Source organism: Miniopterus schreibersii, assembly GCF_964146895.1.
Source record: "Miniopterus schreibersii genome assembly, chromosome: 2".
NCBI classification, from domain to species: Eukaryota; Metazoa; Chordata; class Mammalia; order Chiroptera; family Miniopteridae; genus Miniopterus; species Miniopterus schreibersii.
In genome coordinates, this window is record NC_138102.1 from 147,166,547 (window position 1) to 147,187,396 (window position 20,850).

General features: G+C 38.1%; 1 protein-coding gene across 3 annotated transcripts in view; it reads right to left on the minus strand.

Annotated features, from left to right (window-relative positions):
- The window catches only part of TMEM117 (transmembrane protein 117), a 390,862-nt gene that overhangs the window by 306,166 nt on the left and 63,846 nt on the right, over positions 1-20,850 (minus strand). For all 3 annotated transcript variants that reach the window (XM_081129769.1, XM_081129770.1, XM_081129772.1), the window contains exon 3: positions 9,676-9,808. In XM_081129769.1, coding sequence (XP_080985895.1) covers positions 9,676-9,808 — 133 coding nt within the window. The remainder of the gene's footprint in view (positions 1-9,675; positions 9,809-20,850) is intronic.

The following is a 20,850-nucleotide window of genomic DNA, read 5'->3' on the forward strand; positions in this document are numbered from 1 at the left end:
TGTGCCCTAATTCTGAGATAACAACTTCAGTGGCTTTAAACATTGTCTATAAATTCCCTCATCTTGTAAACAAAATGTAGGAGACTAGGAAAGAAGGTCCATCCACAGTGTTCATTAAATTTTCCAAAACTTCTCACTTTAGCTCTACCTTGTTGCTGATTCTTAGTCTATAATTATGACAGGTAACCTCTTGTTGCCAGCCTTGACTGAGATCTCCTAGTCCTACATTCACACCTTGTCAGTGCAACCTGTCATCACTCACTGTCTGTCTATGACAAAGGTGTCCATGACCTGCTTTCTAAACCAGCTCTTGAAACTTAAAGAGATCAGTCTTTAAGCTATAACTGTTAATTGGTGTCCAGAGTAGATACTCAGAAAATATTTTTTAAACAACTGTATTAACTTGACATGATCCCAAAAGAAGCATCATATCTGTTGTTCATTTAAGACCTATGGAATCCTGCTTACTTATCAGTTTTATGCACATACACATGTTCAATTAAGATGCCTCTGTAAGGTTCAGTACATACATACAGTTTCAAATTCTTATCTCTGTAATTACTCATAATTTTATCATCAGTGATTTATTTTGGATGCTTAGATGTAATTTGCACATCAAATTCTCTAATAAAAGTATATCAAATAATTTATACTATTACATATAAGATATACCTTATAATATATTAAAAATAACACAATATGCATATATAGATAGTATATGGAAAATTTGAAGCAAAGAAATCTATTATTTTTTACTAAAAGAAAATAAGCATTTTATATGTAACATATGTATTCTTTGCTGTTACTACACAGGATGCTAAACATTTTATGCTTTGCAAAATACCTAGGAATCATCCTTCTAATCTTTTAGAACATGTATTTTAGAGCTAGAGAATTAAATTACATACACTACAAAACAGAAGTCAAAATCCAATACCCCCCTTCTTTCAAACATTTTTAAAATTTCATTGATCTTTTATTGTCGATGTAAATTAGTATTTTTTTAATTAGTTAAGGGCTGCTACTTACATCGGGATCGGTCTTTAAGTACCCCATTTCTAAGTAATTTTAATATTTTAATTATTATTACGCTCTTCCATGTCTTTTGACACTAATTTAATCAAGTATGTTTGCACATTTGCTTCTCTAGAAAAAGAAGAAAAAACAGTAGAGAGTCAGGGTCCCCTGGCTGTAGCCTAAGGAAACTGCACCAGAGAGAAGTTACGCAGCTCCACTGTGACCCTCTCCTTAAGTCGAGCAGAGGCGGCCCACCTCTCTCCAGGGCAGGAGGCATTCTCCTCCTGACCTGCTGCTAGAGAGTAAAGGGCCGCAGCGATTGCTAACTGAGCAGCCACAGTACAACCGACGTTACCTTACCCGGGGGCTATTTGAATGAGGAAGTATTTTATTAACAGAACTCTGCTTACTGTTTTTCCCCAATCCCTCAAGAATAACTATGAGGTTACTAGATTACTAATGGGATAACCTGCCACAGAAATGTCACTTTCTCAGCAACCACTGGATTGTCTCTTATTAGTTTATTAAATTAAGCTCTAACTTTAGGTTAACCTTAAGCCTCAGGCTATCATATACACGTCTAGAAAGTAAGTCCTGTGTGTTCACCACTGGGAAAAATGAATCGAGATAGAACTTAAAGATATTTGTTATTATATAGTGTCCAGACCATGGATACACACACACATGCACACACACACACACCATTAATTCCCATGATATCCATAATTCCATCAAATTTCTCCTCTCTTTTCAGGAAGGTCAAAATTAGCAAATAATTATTTATGTCTGATTTCCTCTTCTGAATCCTAATAAAATATCATATTAATTTCTGTATTTCCTTTTCTTTAATGAAAAATAAAATAAGGAACAGTTTATGTACACTCATAAAGGTGTGTTCTAATGGCATTCGAACCAGGTGCTGTGCGTGCCATATGTTAATTCACTCCATAAATTCAACTATATTTAACATCACGTATTGTTAATTATGGCCCAGACAATTAATATTTACCGAAGACCTACTGGTACTTGGTATTCATTTAGGCATTTTGCATGAAATGCAAAATAAGTATGATAATACTGATTATGGTTGTATCATAATAATGTAACATCACTGACATAAATTACATAACTTTATTGTATTGTCCAAAGTACTTATTGCTATTATGATAACAATTAATATTTACTGAGAGCTAAATTACTTGAGGAACTAAAATACATATTTTCTATTATCATAATAGCAACTAGCATTTACCGGGAGCTCATTATACGGTGGGCACCATACCAACTGCTCTGCATACATTGTCTTCTTTGATTTTCACAACAGCCCGAAGGTTGGTACTAACAGCCCCATTTTACATTTGAGGAAATAAGGCTCAGAAAGTGAAGTTACCTTGGGCCACATGGCTTAAGGGTGTCAGGACAAAAGTCCATGCTGTTTCTTCTACACCACCTCACCTTCCATACAAAGCAAAGCTAACCGTAATCAACATTTTCAGCAGCCTTAAGTTTAGTTTGTTTCTCCACTTCAGAAGTGTGCATTTCCTCCAGATTAATGATGACGATGATGATGACAGTAATACTAATAACAACCCATAATCACAACCCGTGTCTTAAACATGAGAAAACTCCAACTTTTCCGAGTTATTTTTGCCAGTGAATAGCTAAGGTGGGGCTAAAAGCCAGGAATCCTGTTTCCTGGATCAGAATGTTTCCCTTGTAATAGCTGGTAAATTATTTAATGACAGAGTTGAAATAAGCAACTATGAACAGGACACCTCTTAAGTGTGTCAAATCAATGTTGATTCTGGATAGAAAATGCACTCCCACAGAGTAGTAAGGATGCAGCATTGATTGTGTTTTTCAGTAATGCTTTAAAACTTCATCAATTCAGACAATACTAACAGTAAACCTGTGATAATTTAGATGTGCTGTGCTATTTTATTTTACCTTTACACTATCACAGCCAAGTAATGTGAAACCATCAGTACTAAAAGAGGCAAACTGTGCCCTATTGCTATACTACCTCTGACTAAATAAGTCTCTCTCTCCTTCCCTCCCTTCCTCCCTCCATTCCTCATTCCCTCCCTGTTCCCTTCTCTCTGCTTCTCCCTCCCTTTCTCTCACCAAGCCTCCCTCTCTCCCTCCAGTGCCCCACTGGCTGCAGCCCTCTCGACTAGACTCAGCCATTCATTGCCAGCTTTTCTTCTCACCAGCCCTCTCGCAGTAGCCAGCTCTGCCTCTTTCTCCCAGCCTTAGTAATTAATTGTGCTATTATTGTGAATTAATTGCACAAGCAAGTCAATGTTTAGCCTAATTAAGAGTAAAGCCAACAAATTATTTAAAGCACCACTCCAGCAGAATTTGCATTCAGTCTTGTATCAGAAGCCAATCAAGCTTTTCAGCCATTGACTCAAGGACTTCCAGGATTCATGAATATTGACAGCTAAGCTTTCTCCCCCCACCCCCAGCTCCTGAACCCTTCTCAGAGCCTCTGTCCTTTGCCCATCTCTACGTACCCATCACTTTGAAAATAATACCATATTCATTTTTTCCATTTACTACAATTTAAAATGATAGCTTTGTACATCAATAATTTTGTCCATTTAAGTCACACCAAAATTGTAGTTTAATATCATTAAAGACTATTTCATTTTTTTCTTGCCATTTCCCAAAATAAATTTAGCACCTTTGAAAACAAAGAATCAAACACACAACCATTCCTTTCTTAGATGGAAGCTATCAACATAAACAACAGTAGCAGGTCAACCAACTTCATACTTAAAGAGCAATAGCAAGTGACAATTGTAGTTCTTAAAAGTAAAAATATGTTCTGGGCTTCTACTCCTAGATCAATGTTGACTAGAAAAGAAATAAGCTTGAGTAAGGATCTGAAAGCATTAATGAAAGTTTTAAAAAATAAGAAACTGAGTAAAAAGAACAGTACTATCTGGAGTAAAACTTCACCCTGAATTTTTCCATTTAAGAGTAACTCAGCTTTGGGGAAATAACGTGCTAAACCCATACCTCTGGCAACAGAAACTGAAGCTATAAATCACAGTCTTTTCTGACACAATGTGCGAACACAGTGATAGACTGGAGTACGGGTCATTCTTTTTAAAATGAGGCTAAGAGAATCAGGTGCTAAGGCCTAGGTCAGCTGTGTACATGGACTTTCAAAAGCATTAAATCTTGAACAATTTCCTCCATCCCAGAGAGGAGTCTATGCTGATCCTTTCTGCTCTCTCCTCTGTACACAGAAGCCATTCATTTCAGATTTTAGTTAAGTGTCCATTTTAAATATTCCCTCCTGTCACCTCCCTTTCTTAAATTAGGGCTTTATACTCTAGATGCTATAAAAATCCCATGACATTTAATGAGCATTCCACATAAGCTCTTAGGAAAACTTATCAGAATGATAACAAAAGAGAGTCTGAGTCTATTCCCTTCTCACTGTACCCACCACCTAATTCTTACCTTCATTTTTTTCAGGTCCTGATTATGAATACTAATACATTTTTCAAAATTGCCTTACTCACTTTGTCTTATTTCTCAAATTCTGTCCCCAGAATACTTAACACATACTGATGTATTAATTAGTATTTGTAAATTTTCCCTGCAAAAGGCTTTGTATAAGGAAAAAGAAAACTCCTTCTTTTCATCATTAACACTAGAAAATATCAGCTTCCTCATATCCTGCCCTAAAATACTATGCAGTCTTTGGAAATTCCAATTCATGAAGGCATTTTTACAAGTGAGCCAAGTGTTTAATTCCCTCAGTGTTATCCCTGTAGCACTGAAATAAGTCTACAACATATAGATGTATATGTGTGCACAAACATGGTTATATATACTATGATTTAAAATTGTTTTCAAACTGAAAGGGGGCCAAGCACATCACAAAATAATACGTGCTCATTATAGAGCTCGCCACGTGGATTTCTTCAAAGACGTCCGTTAACAACTAGGAACCCGGCTATTTCAAGCCCAAGTTTCAGAAGTCAAAAGGGGAAGATTCTTTCCTCTGAGGAGAAAGCCTGCCTGTGGCAATACAATGGGGCTGTCAGCGCTTGAAAACATGCCCTTTGCTGCCATCAAGTGGCTCTTCGCAGGATTTTTTTATGAGCATCAACAATGGTGTATACAGGCTTCCCTGGCCTCATTCCTTATACATAATACATGTGTTATCCTCCGGGGACCTGGGATATTTGAAAACACCAGGAAAGCCTTTCTTGAATTAGGGCTTTATACTATAGATGCTATAAAAATTCCATGACGAAGACGATCATAAGAAAGACAACATCAAAAAGGGTTTAACGTGTCGGTTTCTAGAAAAACCTCACCCTGTACTTCGAAGCACACCTCTCTTTCTTTCTACCCAATAGAAAATTTCTAAATAGACTGGCTTTAGGATACCTGGTTGAACAAAGAGGAAACCAAAAAAATTGGGAGGAGATTCATCTAGAATCATTTTTAATAAAGTCCCGTAACTATGGAAGAAATTGGTTTCAGGTTTCTGTCCTATTAACAGCTCACTTGCTTGAGGCACCGGCCTGTATGTAAACGGTGCAGCATACGGTTGAACCGTGATGACTAAATAACCTGAATTTTAACTTAGTTGATTGCTTTGCCCCTTTTTCTTTGAGTATCTTCCTGTCTCTCTCCCAAGAGATAGTTAAACATCAGTTGAGCCAAAAGATAAAGGGCAATTGCTATTTTAAAAACAGCACAAAACCAAAAGGCGGCAGCAGCCCCCCTTCATATTCTGAGAAGGCAGAAGCATTTATCTCAGAGGATAAATGGTGCTTTTGATGGGAAAATGCATTAATAAGATTTCAGTTACAAAAGGAAAAGCCCCGGATAAATCGCAATGAATAGAGTTGAGATGAAAGGGAGCTGAACTGCTCTAAATAACAAACCGGAGGGATTCTGGAAGTTACTGGGGAGGGGGGCTCCAGAGAGAAGTAGGCACCTGGAACTGGGAGAAAAGAATGGCCAGGGATGGGTTTTGTTTTCTTTGTTTTCGGGGGCGGGCGGTAAAAATCGAAAGGAAAATGTATATCAAAACCAAAAAGCCACACCTGCAGTTATGAGTTCCATGGAAGATTACTGTTTTCATCCAAAATCCAGTGTAAGTCTGACAAGCTTTCTAGATGCTCCCTGCGCTAGTGGTTGTATGTTTTCTAATCCACCCTCCTATGGGGCACTTTTCAGGACCATTAATGCAGGGGCTTCTGTTTCTATTTCTCACTTAATACGAGACTATTATTTCTCGTATTTCTGGTCCTGACATGGGAGCTAAAACACCAGTCCTAAGCCACTGTCTCAAGTGTCATTCACAGGCTCACTGCCCTGGTTTTCAGATCCTTCTTCATTTTTGGCTTCGGGTTTTCCTTACCTCTGGGTAAGCCCCACCGTGCATTTAAAAGGAGTATCGGCTGCTTCCTATTTTCCAGCATTTCTAAAGATTTTGTAGTAGGAGAGGCTTCAGGTTACCTAGTCTGCCCACCTTGTTAAAAAAAAAAAAAAAGGAAGCTGCTTATAACACATCTAGATGCAAAATCCTGCCCAGGATCAGAGCCTTCTCTGCGGAAGAACCCTCACCTACAGCTCGAGCATTTACAGAAAGATGAGTTTAGTCTGGTCATGGTGACTGAAAGAATAAAAGAAGTTATGACAGCAGCATTTTGGTGATGTGAGGTGTAGAGGGATGGAAAGAATCAAGGGTGAGAGACTTCCCCCAGAGTGGCAGGAAACAGGGACTGTCTGAGCCACGGTCCCTTCTGGCCCAGCCAGCTAACTGGCCTCTCTCCCCACCATCTGACTGCCCCTCCGCTTGGCCCACACAGATGGCTAAAGCCATAAAGTCAGTGCATACTCCAGGGAACTCACTGCACTCAGAAAACCAGGAGCAGGCAACTGGACTCTCACCAGGTCAGTTCTGGCTAAAACTCTTGAGGTTCCGGTCAGATAAACCAAGGGATTTTGTTCTTTATAACAATGAATCAAAGGACTCCAGCTTAGTGTAAATTTACACCCAATCCTAAAATGGGGGTGGGGTGGGGGGAAGGCCAATCATTCTAGGAAAACTCCTTTCTCCCTCTCAGAAACCCTAAACCCACTCATCATAGGCCTGAAGGTCTAGCTGTCATAGGAAATCCTCGAAACCCTTTTCAGAAGAGTTCTAGACCAATATTCCTAGAGAGATCCACACACCAGGGTACATGGAACCCCTAGTGCAAATCAGATTCACTTGTATCAAGAATCCTGAGCTCCCCTCTACCACCAGCTATCCTCTGATGTGAAACCAGTCAACCGTGATATCTGTGTGCCTACTGTCCTTTCCACACCCTCTGGTTCCATCCTTCCCTGCTCTACAAAGGATGAGGCATCGCCTCACGGTGTCTCCCGGAGAACCCCAAAAGCACAGTTGTATCCATTTGCTCTAAGAACTGATTTTTCTCCAAGTTTACATTCCTATCTTAAAGTGTTCACTAGGTCCACTGGCATGGGTTATAAAAGTTGGTAATACATCCTTTATAAATGGAGATATAATTTTTTTTTATCTCTAGAAATAAATCATTTGTCCCTTGCTTTGAATTTTTTAAAAAGTGGCACCATTAAGATGTCCTCTCAGAAAACAGTTCTTTTCCAACGAAGATGAAACATATTGGTGAAGGGGTCAAGAATTACATAAGAATATGGAACACTGTAATTAGTCTGAGAATCAAAGAGAATCACTTTCGATTTTAGGTAAGATCAATACACATAAATCCTAGACTAACTCTTCTCTTATTTCCTGCACATACCTCCTACTTCTTTCAATTTTCAAATTTAGATTGAGTGATAAAAATGTAAAGAAAGGCTAATAGGCACATGGTGATTGAGCAACAGGGTCAACCATCAGTCAAATCAGCTAGCCAAAGAGCAGGCTGTATAACTAGAATTCACAACTTAATAGCTCAACTCCTCTATTATTGTTTAAAATAGAGATTTAATTATAATGTAACCTTAGACAAGTGACGAAACCTTTCTGGTCTCAGTTTCTTGCTCTGTGAAATGGGGATAATAAAAATACTTATTGCATAGGGTCATTGTGGGATTTAACAGACAATTCATGTCTGTTACCGAGTGCTCAATGACTGGTGGCTCACATTAAGATTAGTTTTAGTATTAGCTATTGAGTGCTTTACAATGTGCCAGGGATTATCATCTATTGCTGCATTTAATTCACTGCTTTTTTCCTCAGAATAAGCACTTCTGGTTAGTTTACTAGCTCCACATTTTTTAAAAAAAATAGAACTGGATGAAAAGTGAACTTCTGAGCAAAGGATATATTTTATACATTATTTAATGTATTACTTCCAGCAATAGCCTTAAAAAATTTAAGTTGCACACGGGTGCCTTCGCCTCCTGGTTCCAGTGGTAAGCACGCACTATAGCTCACAGACCTTTGGCTGTGTTAGGCAATTCCAAGAGCATCATTACCCGTTCCGTTATTACAGGTATAGCTCTGAGGCTGAGGCTTATTCTGACTAGCTATGCCTTAGAGTCTATAACTCCACCATTTACAAATAGACCCAGTATAAATGGCATCTTTTAAAGCTCAAGAAATAAGTGTAGACAGAGCATTTTAATACCTCCCTAAAGCTTGAACATCTGATCTAAAATCACCTTCTTGAATTTACCACTTGTTAGTATGGACTAAGGTATAAAAGCTTGTGAAACACCTGCTTTCCCTTTACTATTCATCTCCTTTAATGGTGGGAGAAAAAACAAAATTTTAATTGAGCTATCCCTCTCAGCATCGAACAGTGGTGGCCAAGAAATATACATTACATCAAAGTAATTGCACTCCAGAACTGGCAGACAAGCTTGCCTCGCCTAGATTTAGGAGGAAAGGACATTACCTAGCTTTCCGATCTATGGGAAGACAGATAAAAACCTTCCTTATGAACCATTTCAGTGCACCACAAATATCTAAAGTGGCTTATTCCTGTCACTAATCTAATTCCTAACGCTACAGACTAAGCAATCCTCCTTATTTTCTGCCCTTAAAACTTACCAAGAGCACACCAAGAACTGGAGAAAGTTAAAAACAATCTACAATCTCCTTGGCAGCAGTTCTTCATGCCATGGTGATTTGATTAGTGATTTGATAAGTATAGATCACAACCCTGGATCTAATACAGGGTGGCCACTTTTAAAATGACCCGGTTATAACAAAGGTCTCTCTGTTGGACCTGTCAAGAGAGTTTAAAAAAACATGCCACCAGTATCAAACACTTTTATTTAGCCAGGCGCTGCAGAGCCATGGAATTGCAAATCTGGAGACCTTCAGCTCAGCCCAGCTTCACTAATCTTGTGCGTATAAACAAGTCAATAAGGTTTCCCGATCCTCATACCTGTCACTGTAACGAAATTAGTACCTGCCCTCAAACTGCCCTCACAGAGAAGCCTCAAGAAGGAACACAATGTAAAGGTTGTTAAAAGCTTCTTGGAGAACATACTCCAAACGTCTTAAGAAAATGCATTTAGTAGACCTATTTAGAGTAGAATATTTGTAAAAGCATTTAGTCTACTATAAACTATAACATTCTCTGAATCTTATGAGTTTCCAACATAACACTCACCACAGTAGAAAGTGGAAATATAACCTACCCCATGTTCCCATCCATGAGAAGAATCGTGTTGTATATGTGAGAAAATATGAAGAGAAAGAGAATCGTGCTGAAGAACATCGTCATCCATGACCCGTGATCCTCTCGAAACATTTTTAACCGGAGCAACTGACCTGCAATATAAATATTATTTAACATCAGTGTACACCACGACTCAAAATTCATTCATCTTTCTTTGTTTTAGCAAATCTCTATTATTTCACTACATTCTGAAGTCTTTGCTGTAAGACTGATTTCTTGGTGAAATCACTATACAATGTCCTTTTTATTCATTTGTAAACAACTGATCTCAGATGAATTTAAATAAATAAATAAGTAAATAAATAAATAGCCCTACATCATCCTGGAGCAAATAACAGCAACATGAGACTGTGGATTATGCTGCATGAAAACAAGGTGAATTAGAGAGCCTGCCTGCTATAGTCTATTTCACAAATATGTTTTTGGTTTGTTCATCTGAAACTACTTAAGACAAATGGCAAAGACACTGTATAAAATCCATATAATTCCCTTTTGCTCCCATAGACCCATTCCCAACACTGGCCAGACAATAAAACCAAGGCAGACCTCACTATGTGAGATCCAATTATTAAAGGTGCGTGAAAACTTAAAAGGAAAAGGAAAGTCTCTATCATAAGAGACCGATGACTCAGCCTTGCTCTTAACTAAACTACCCATACATGTACAGACATGTGTACAAGTGTGCGGGTTGTGGGGGAAGGGAGGCATGTGCATGTGTTAAGGAGCTTGGTGTGGCTCCCAGCGAAATATAGTTTCCACTCTGAGGCCTAAAATTCCATTTCCAAAGATAAATGCTAAACTTAGAAAGAATGTTAAAGTGTAAATATTTCAAGGAGGAAAATGTATTAAGAGAAACACTAAAGTAAAAATTACTAGTATCAGAATTAGTTCAGAAAAATGTTTGAGATTAATGGCAGAGAAGAGAAATGAGTGCATAAGTATCCTAAAAGGTGGCAAAGATGAAAAAACCATCGGGTTAAAAAAACATAAATACAAGTCAACCTGTTTTCTCCTAAGATAAAGTTTGTCAATTATACTCATCTCTATTCCTGAGAAAGCATATCTAAATAATGTAAAAGGAGATGACATACATATGGAAACTATAATTAAAACGGGGTAGGCCTGAAATCTTATAATAGGATTTCTCACTAGAGAAAAATATTCTCTTTTTATTCACGATAAGTCGAAGTTATACATACACACACACACACACACACACACACACACGCGCGCGCGCGCGCGCATATCCCCATCTGCAAATTGTCTCTCTAGGGATAGATAGTAGCTCTCTTGTAGCTCTTACTGAGCACAGAAAGATCTTTTAAGATTTAACTACTAGATTTTCCCCTGTACCTCACTTTTATTAAAACAGCACTTTAGATTTCATTTGGAAACCAGGCTAACAGAAACATTACCCTAGCTAAAACTTTAAATAGAGCAAAAAAGAGAGATTTGGTTACATCATCTGGTTTCTTGGCTTGCACAAGAAAAGCAAAGGGCAAATGTGAAAGTCAGGGGGAATGTGGACTGTGACTAAAAGAAGAATGCAGGAAACTTTCTACTGAGGCAGAGGAGAGAGACTAGCACTGCAAATTACAACCAGATTTGATTAGTTGAATCAAAAATTATGGAAAGCCAGGGAAGTCTCCACACAACACATTGACAGGAATATTATAAATAGATATTAAGAATGCTTGAGGAGAAAAAACCCATGTCATAAGTATGGTAGAGCAAACTGTAAAGAATATTATTCATTCATTGAACAAATATTTAATGTGTGCTTATGACATGCCAGCCATGGTTCTAGGTGCTGGAGATATAGCTATGAGCAGGGCAGGAAGGTATTTGAAGTCAATCATCATTTGGGTATTTACTGAAAATGTGACCTTATTTTAGACTCACAGGCTCTCTTTGTTCAAAGTTCCCTTTGCTGGGAGTCCTTTCAGCTTCAAACCAAGACCTATTTGAAGAACTGTGAAGACCAGTGATTAGAGTTCCTTGAAAATTTCAATATGAATTTCCTTTTTAACATATGCATATGTCAAAAAATTCACTAATGGATGTGCTTTAAAAGTCAAATAATAATGCTGTTGATTTAAGATTGCTTTGCAAATAAAACGGTAGTGAACTAACTATATGCTGACTGAAATAATACAGTTAACAAAAAGAGAAATGTGGGTACCATTTATGCTGTATTGCCAAGCTTATTTTATTGTCTGGCACTAATTTCAGTCATTAGAGTCATTAGCACAAAATGGCAGGTTAACATAGCTTGAAATTCACTTGAAGCACACAATAAAAGTGCTGCAATATTTCAGGCCAGAACTGGTGTGACCCAAATGTGGAGTCAAATCACATCAAACCAAGAATGTCAAAATTGCCTGAGGATGTCACATGAAAATGTGCTGTCTCTGCCCTGTAGTGTGACCATGCATTTGGTTTGCTTGGGACAGTCGTGGCTTATAACTGTTGTCCTGGCATGATTATAAATAGTCTCCCCTTCCTACCTAAGTGTACTGGTTTGGACAATAAATCATATGCCACCTTTCCTACAGGTGACAGAATTCAGAATTTTATAACACTTCCCTTTAGAGAAGTTTCAGGAAATAATTGAGTGAAAATAGTCCTTATACATCAACAGAAGTAAAAGACATCAGTAAGAGGGGTACATTTCTGACAAGGTCATAAATGATTTTTATTTTTATCATTGATATATTTGTAAATCTGAGTGTATATTTATGTGATTAATAAAATCTGTCTTGGACTGTATGAACTATCACCTTTGAGACAGTCAAGGTCATGGAATATCAATCTTAAAACAATCAGAAGCACTGAGGTGGAACACAAACCTGTAAATGTGTTGGAGGTGAGGACTGGAGGGCACAGAGAACTGACTGCTACAAATACTAGTTCAAGTCTACTGAAATGGCCTACAACCTCAGGCTCTTGCCTGGAAACACAATAAGTTTAGGACCACTAAGATGTCATAAAGTTTTAACAAGATTAAACATATAAAAGCATATTAAAAATATATGATGAGCTCACATATATCATGGAAGGCAGCGGTAGACAAGAGCAAAAGAATTATGGAGAAACTACTTAGTTTTCTTGGCTTTTTTTGCTGCTGTGTTCTCAACAGCAAAAGAATGGAAAGGGACATTTCCCAGACTTTTATCCTTAGTTCTGAGTCCCTTTCCTTCAGTAGTGATTCTCACAAAGAGGCCTTGAACAAATAAGTAAACTAAACAATCTTAGAGGAGAAGGAGTGGAAGCGGTTGTGCCCCCAGGTAAGAGATGGCGGTAGCCCTCCTCCTGGGAAGTTGTGGAAGCAGGACTGGATAGAGTGAGGGTTTCTAGCTTCATGAAGGATACAAAGATTTAGGCCTCCAAGGGGCAGAACCTCATTTGGGTTTGATTTCATGGATGCTAGTGAAGGCCAATGATTCAAGGGTCATGGACTTGGGAGTCAGGTAAGGAGGCTCGGCTAGCCCCAAGGAAATAAGGCCAGCAGGGCAGCCACCCACCTTCATTAGAAACACAACATCCTGGGTAAGATTCCAGCCATCTTTTGGAGGAGGTCATTAAGAGGACATGACCACCAACTGACCCAGGAACCAGACCTGGGCAATCGGAGGCTCTTCATTCTCTCCCCTGGCCTTGGGATGTGCATTCTGCCTACCGTTCCCACAGCAGGAACCATTTGCAAGAAAGCGGCTTTGGGAGAGTAAGGTGTTGCTGAAACCATCTGGATGGTATACATGACTGGACTCAATTAAGACCGCTATATAAATCATTAAGATTCTGGGAAAACACACCTTGGCAATGATGCAGTCATCACTCAGACCCCTCAACCTCAGAAGACTTAAGGCCCAAGACTTTGTACAATGCATTGTCTACTTTCGTGCACCACACTTTCTATAAACTGTAACACAGTGAGGACTGTATTTGTCTTCTTCACCACTGGTGTCTCCATGGCACTGGCACACAGCATGCCTTAAATAAGTATTTGTTGAATGGATAAAAAAATGAGAGGTCCAGTCCATTTGGCTCAGTAGTTGAGCATCGATCGACCCCTGCACCAAGAGATCACTGGTTCGATTCCCGATCAGGGCACATGCCTGGGTTGGAGGCTCCATCCCCAGTAGGGGGTGTGTAGGAGGCAGCCAATCGATGACGTTTCTCCCTCATTGATGTTTCTATATCTCTATTCCTTTCCCTTCCTCTCTCTCTAAAAATCAATAAAAACATATTGAAAAATGAGGGGACACACAAACAAATGAACAAACAATATTTCACTGTGGGACTAAAATACTCTGTATGCTTGTAGATCTGGCTCCTATTACACCTCCCCTATGAGGAGCCCCTCAGCTCTTTAAAAGTATCATCTCCTCCCCACTTGCTCCCCATTAGCCACCACCTGAGCTCTGTTCCCTCCTATTCAGCATGAAACTCCTATTTCCTTACCAGACTTTCTTAACTCCAACACCCTTGATTCCTATGCACCCCACTTGCCCTGTACAACCCCAACTCTGATACAGAGCTACAACGTGCTTCCTCTGACTTCAGTAAACTTCTGTAGAAAAAAGTGACACAAACGGGTTGATAAGCCACAGCACAATCATGATCCCCGATTTTACCGGCTACCACAGCTCTGCACATTAATCCTGTTTCTCATCCTTGTCAAATCTCTTTCCCATTCTCAGCAAATTTCAAAGTTTACCTCAAAGCTGCTGCTAAGACTCTTTCACTCTCTGAATATGACCTTGGTTCCAACCTCAAAGAAATATTGCAGCCACCAAACATGATTTCCTTCAGCTTCCTGCCCGCTCACATACATCCATGTATCTACCTTCACCCCATCCCCACCCCCTCTCTTGTCTCTCAGAGGATGTAGTGCTCCTCCTGCAAAAGGTTCCCCCTAGGACTTTTTGAAACCACACCCTCCCTCCTTTTGGTGCCTCGCTCCACCAGCCATCCTTGCTCCCCTCTGTATTTCCAGTCTCGCCCTCTTACCTGGCTCTTTCCCCTCTGCCTCTAAAGCCTCTTGGGTCCATCCTAAAACCAATGCTTTTTGACCCCGTGATTTTGAACTACCATCCATTCTCTTCCCCTCTCATCCAGACTTCAAGAAAGACTGATCATCACCCACATTCACCGAGATATTACTTGCAGTGCAGACACTCTAGAAATTGTTCTGGCAAAGTAAAGACCCCTACCATTGCTAAGTCCAGTAGAAATACATTGGCCTTTAACTTACAGGACATCTAGGCTACACCTGACATAGTCATTCACTCTTTTTGACACTATTTCCTTAGCTTCTCTAACACCAAATACTCCTTGTTCTCTTTTTCTATTTCCCTGATAAGTCTTAGTCACCTTTTTAAGTGTCTCTTCTTCCATTTGTCCCATAATTGATGACATTTGCCATGGTCTGTCCTCAGCCTTTGTCTTTATCATATCACTACATGGTCTCACCCACTCTTGTGGGTTTAACATCCAATATCTCCAGCACTGACTTTTCCTCTGAGCTTCAGATTGGAAGAGTCACCTGCCCGCTGTCCTCCTGAATATCCTGCTGCCAAATGAAACTCAGTTTACAAAACCAAATTCAAAATTTCCATGCATTTCCCCAACACGCAGTTTACCCATATCTCTAATCTGACCATTCCCATCCCTAAGTCTACTCCTACTTTTGACTTTCCCACCTTTTCATTTTCAAAATAACTCATTCTTGATATTCTGTGCGTCACACCTTTCATTTCAATCAGGAGTCCTACTATTTCATACCCTTACATCCATATTCTTCTCTCATAATTTGAGTTCCCATCGTCTCTCAACAGGACTAACTGGTCTTCCTCACTCTAGCCTTTTCCATCTCAAATCCACCCTCCATGGACAATAGGTCTAACTAAAATACAAGTATGGGAACATCATCCCTTCTCCTGAAACCTTTCAATGACCAACATTCCCCTATATGATAAAATTCAAGTTCCTTAACATGACACAGAAGGCATTGCTTGCCTTGACCACTCCCAACCTTTCACTCTAGCTCCAGCAACAGTAAACAGATTGCAGTTTCCTATGTTGGTGCTGAACCCTCTGCCTGAGATACTCTTCCTTCCCCAACATGCAAATAACTCCTGTATTTCCTGTGGGCCTTAAAATAAGGTCAGAGATGATCCCCTCTAGGAATTCATCTTCATTACCAAATATTTCATATGTAGGAGGAATAGTCAGAAAGAACTTATAGGATGAAATCTCTCAGGAGGTAGTAAGTTCTCTTCAGTGCAGACAAGGAGGAATGGCCATTAGCTGGGTAGAATTTAAAGGGTTGGATTACATTACTTTTATGATCCAGTCCACCTCTTGAACTGAAGGGTTTGTTTTGTCAGTGAGAGGTTAGCTCAAAGTCTGCTAACTCAAAACACTTTTAGTTTAAAAACAAAGAAATTATCCTCACTCATTAAGAGAAAAAGAAAAAGTGTTCCTTCTTATGTTTTACCTATCATATGACTCTCTAATAAATAAAATGAACCCAAAGTAACACACTGATAAGATTCTTTAAAGGCCAAGATAATTATTAATATTTTAAATATTTTAGAATAGTTAACAATAAATGTAAGTTCTATTTCTTATGTCTAGAATAAGAGACTAAAAGATAAAATGAAATTGGATCAGAGCACTGGAAAATTAATTGTACTTCACTTCCAATCAGACTAAAGTAAGTATATAAAGGCCCGGCTGGTGTTGCTCAGTGGTTGAGCACTGACCCATGCACCAAGAGGTTGCTGGTTTGATTCCCAGTCAGGGCACATGCCTGGGTTGCAGGCTCAAACCCCAGTATGGGCTGTGCGGAAGGCAGCCAATTGATATAGATGTTTCTCTCTCATCAATGTGTCTATCTCTCTCTCCCTCTCTCTTCCTCTCTCTCTAAAATCAATAAAAACATATTTTTTTAAAGGTATATAAAGTATTTATGACTGATTTCTGTAAATTTATAATGGCAACAGAATAAAAATAGCTAAAAGAAGAGAATTATGCCATTGATGGGACATCAACAAAGAAAATTAACTATCAAAACACAGAATATCGTTAAAGAGAAAGGATATTCTAGTTAAACAAACAAGGCTTTATGTAAGATCATAAAACTCTTGTGCCCTAAGGACACCATTCCATTAATATTCAGATCAAATCTTGTTAGTTCAGTACACAAAGAGAATTTAAAAACATTGGACAGATGGTTATCATTCCTTATTAGAAGTAGGAGCTTACATTGAAAATGTTTTTGATTTACTGACTTTGACAGAATTCAAATATCAAGAATTGAAATATAATCCCCTCTGATACTAAAAATATGTATTACAATATATGCAATTCAAAGAGGTTCTAGAAAGAAAAGGAAATAAGACCAGGGTTGGAAACTCAGCAAGGATAATAGTATTTTCAGATCTAGAGTTTAATGTCAATTTCAAAAGTGTATGTATTACAATAAATTTTTAGTAACACATATTTATATAAATTATTCTCCACAGGAAAAACAGTGATAAACTTTCCATTTTATTGAGAAAGTACAAATATTATATTTTACTATAATATAGCTCTTTCCATTAGACTAATAAAAATTAGGATGAATTGACTTAAATTGCTTGTTACTGTTCAGGAGAAAAATACATAATTCCAAAAGAAATTATTACCTGTTACTTTTCCTTTTAAGGAGAAACTAGCCATTGAATGAAAATAATATTAAATTAACCTTACATCTTACCTTATAGCCCAAGGTATGATTTAGCAGCATACTTAATTTATGCATACATATAATATAATATCCTATAATGTTGATGAAATCAATTTGTGCTTTATTTTCTAAATATGCACTACGTGAAATCATATTAAATAGCACTTTTAAGGTCAAAACCCATTAAAAAGGAAATGTAAATAAAACATTTTCAGAAATGGTACAGGTTGTTATCACAATTTTGTATTTTGAAATGGGTAATAGAATAGAAAATATTTCTCCCTATTTTTAAAAATTAATATCAACACATTATTAAATTTTACATTGTCATCAATATAGTGATACCAGTTTTGAAAAACAGTAATACTTACACTTTTAAAGTACGTTTTCATACAATGTCAAGCATTATATTGACTTAACAAAAAAGGAAAGGTTAAATTGCCAAGTCTAATCCCCTGCCGATCCATGGTTTCAATTAATCCTGATTAATCACAAAGTTTGGACACTAGCTCCCTGATCATACATGGGGTGGAAGGCACAGGAGGTTTTGGTCCTGCCACAACTATGAGTTCTGGGGAGGCAGGCCAAAGGCCACAGATTCTGTCATGTCTCCTCCATATCCAACATTCCTATTTTCTGAATCCATGCATTCAAGTCTCTCTTGGACTCCTTTCTTCTCTTGGTTTTCAATAATAGCTTTCCACAACTCCTCTAACTCTTTCAGATTGTTTCTGGTACTTGCAAACTCGCTAATTTCTCTACCCATTTAATTTGTAGATTTACTAAATTAAAAAAAAACAAAAAGCTGCAACTCAGTTGCGGAGGAGCTGAGAGCTCCAGCCAAGAGCTAGCAGCAACGTGCCATCCATTTGAGGGAGCCGACTTGGAAGAGAGCTTTCCAATCAAGCCTTCATGACTGCAGCCCTGGCCGACACCCTGACAGCAACCTCAGGAGAGATCCCAAGGCAGAGCCAGCCAAGCTGCTCCCAAATTCCTCACCCAGAGTAACTGTGTGAGATCACAAATGTTCATGATTGTTTCAAGCCTCTGAATTTGGGGATAATTTGTTACATGGCAATAAATAACTCTGGGCTCTGTAATTATTCTGAAAGCTAACAGGAGCTGCTGGAGAAGCTGAAGCATGGAAATAACAAAATCTAAAATTATATGTGATTTTATGAGGAAAAGTCTGAGACCACAAAGTAGAAATAAAAGTGTAATATTCACAGTGTCGATGGGCACTTTACCTTAATAAAATGTTGGACATGATGATGACAGAGAAGAAGAACCTTTGTATAAATAACCTTCATAGCATGAAAGCCTGGAAATAATTGAATAATTTCAAAGGGCAACTTTTGTGTAGTAAATGTCACTAATGATATTTTCATTTGGTCTTTACTTCACATAACATGTCATATTTTTATCTTATTTTATATCCTGTTAGAGTTTCAAAGCTAACATGAACAATAAAATAATAGAAACAGGAGTTATTTTAGAAGATCGGTGTCTATGCAAACTCAGTGAATAACAATACATTATCATTTAGATGTTAGGTTTCTCTTGTCTCTCAAGCATGTAGGCAATGTTGCTTCCACGTTTTAATTTACTGAGATTTATAACTTCTCTCAGATATATAAAAATAAACAGGCAAAACATATAAGGGGCCACCCCACATTCTGGAGAGCCACAAGTTGCATTTAGAAAAGAGAGAAAGATACACAACCTATTAGAATTCACAGTGCGATTTTTGCTTGAAATTCTACTCCTACCAAATCCACCATTTTATTCAGTTCCTATTTAACAGACACTCATATAGTGTTAGGGTCTTCTAGGCTGTATGATAGATTTTTTTTAAAGAGTAACTTATATAACCATTATCCTAACCTTTGACGGCTATGATTTAATATTTATATAACATATATTGCTTCCCCGCCCAGATGCTTTCACACACATCATAACCCCATCCCTCTGTGACTTAATCACTGTTGAATATTACTGACATTTATTTTTCTGTATATAAGGGCATAAAAAGATCTGTGGTTAGAATATTGGTATATTTCTCAATGCTTTCAATTCAAAGAACTGTCTGTCCTTAATACAGTTACATGACTACACAAAATGAAATTGAGTATTTTTACAGTATACTAACTTAAAATTATAAGAGAAAAATTATAAACTTTTATTTAATCAAGTATGCAAACCAGCAACTTCAGAGAGAGTAGTAGGAAATTCCCTCCAAATATAATCTCATTTGAATTAGTCTCTTGTAGAGCCTTGGAAATAGTTATCTGTCAGTGCCTGGGGGACGTAATAACCTATGATGTGTTGGTGGTGAGGAATACTTATACTGTGACAGGTTAGATGCTTCTGTGGTTTATCATTAACACAGAAGATCAAACAGTGATACATATTGCAGGAGCCTATTCGGGATCAATGTCACATTTATGAAATGGCCAGCATGCAACCAGGTGCCACCCTAGTTTGCACATTAGATACAGTAAAAAAAAAAAAATCATCTTTATATCGTGATTAAGTGCAAAGCATTACCTGAAATCTGGACTGTTTCTTTTATTAAATATGTAGGGGTAAATCCATTATAACTAATCATATCATTTTTTCTAATCATCAGATTATCACAGAGAATTACCATGTTAGGAGGAATGGCTATTCCCTAGTCCAGGTATCTCCCTTGAGACAGAAAATTGCTCCACCAGCTATGTCACTCCTAACCTCTCTCCACTTCTAGGCAAAAGCAACTTATTGATCATTTTGAAAAAAGTAAATTGGTGTGCGTAGCTTAGCACCTTTTCTTTAAAGACCAAGTCTCTCCTGGAGAACACCCCAAATTCTGCTCTGCTTCTCCAGGAGAACTTGGCAGGGCGGTGCTGTCTGGGACTGGGACGCCTACTTAATTCTGTACTTTAGTACTAGAAAGTCCCCTTGCCTGAAGACACAAGCCACATTCTCCAGTACATAGTCTTATGTACATAGTACAGAGAATAGAGATAATATTTGGGTCACCATAAGCTTTATTTCTGTCTTACTTCTTAATTTACTCAGGACTGGGGCAGAGAAAAGGGGTGCTTCTTATTGGACCTTCTAAAGGACTTTAACACATCAGAAACATCAGTGATGAGAACAACCAAACATTCGACTAAAAGACAAAATACAACCACCCCGACACTAACCAGCATTTTCGTGTGCTCCGACTTTTATGTTCATGCAAACCAACTACCTGGACTGTCTGAAGTCAGAATGAAGAGATTCCCAGAAGTTAGGCAAAGGCAAGGTTAGCAAATTAACAGGGCCTGACCAAGACAACCTCAAAGGAGAGGTGATTTTCAGATCAAGTGCAAAATAATAATAAATAAGATGATGTCATACTAACATAAATTCACC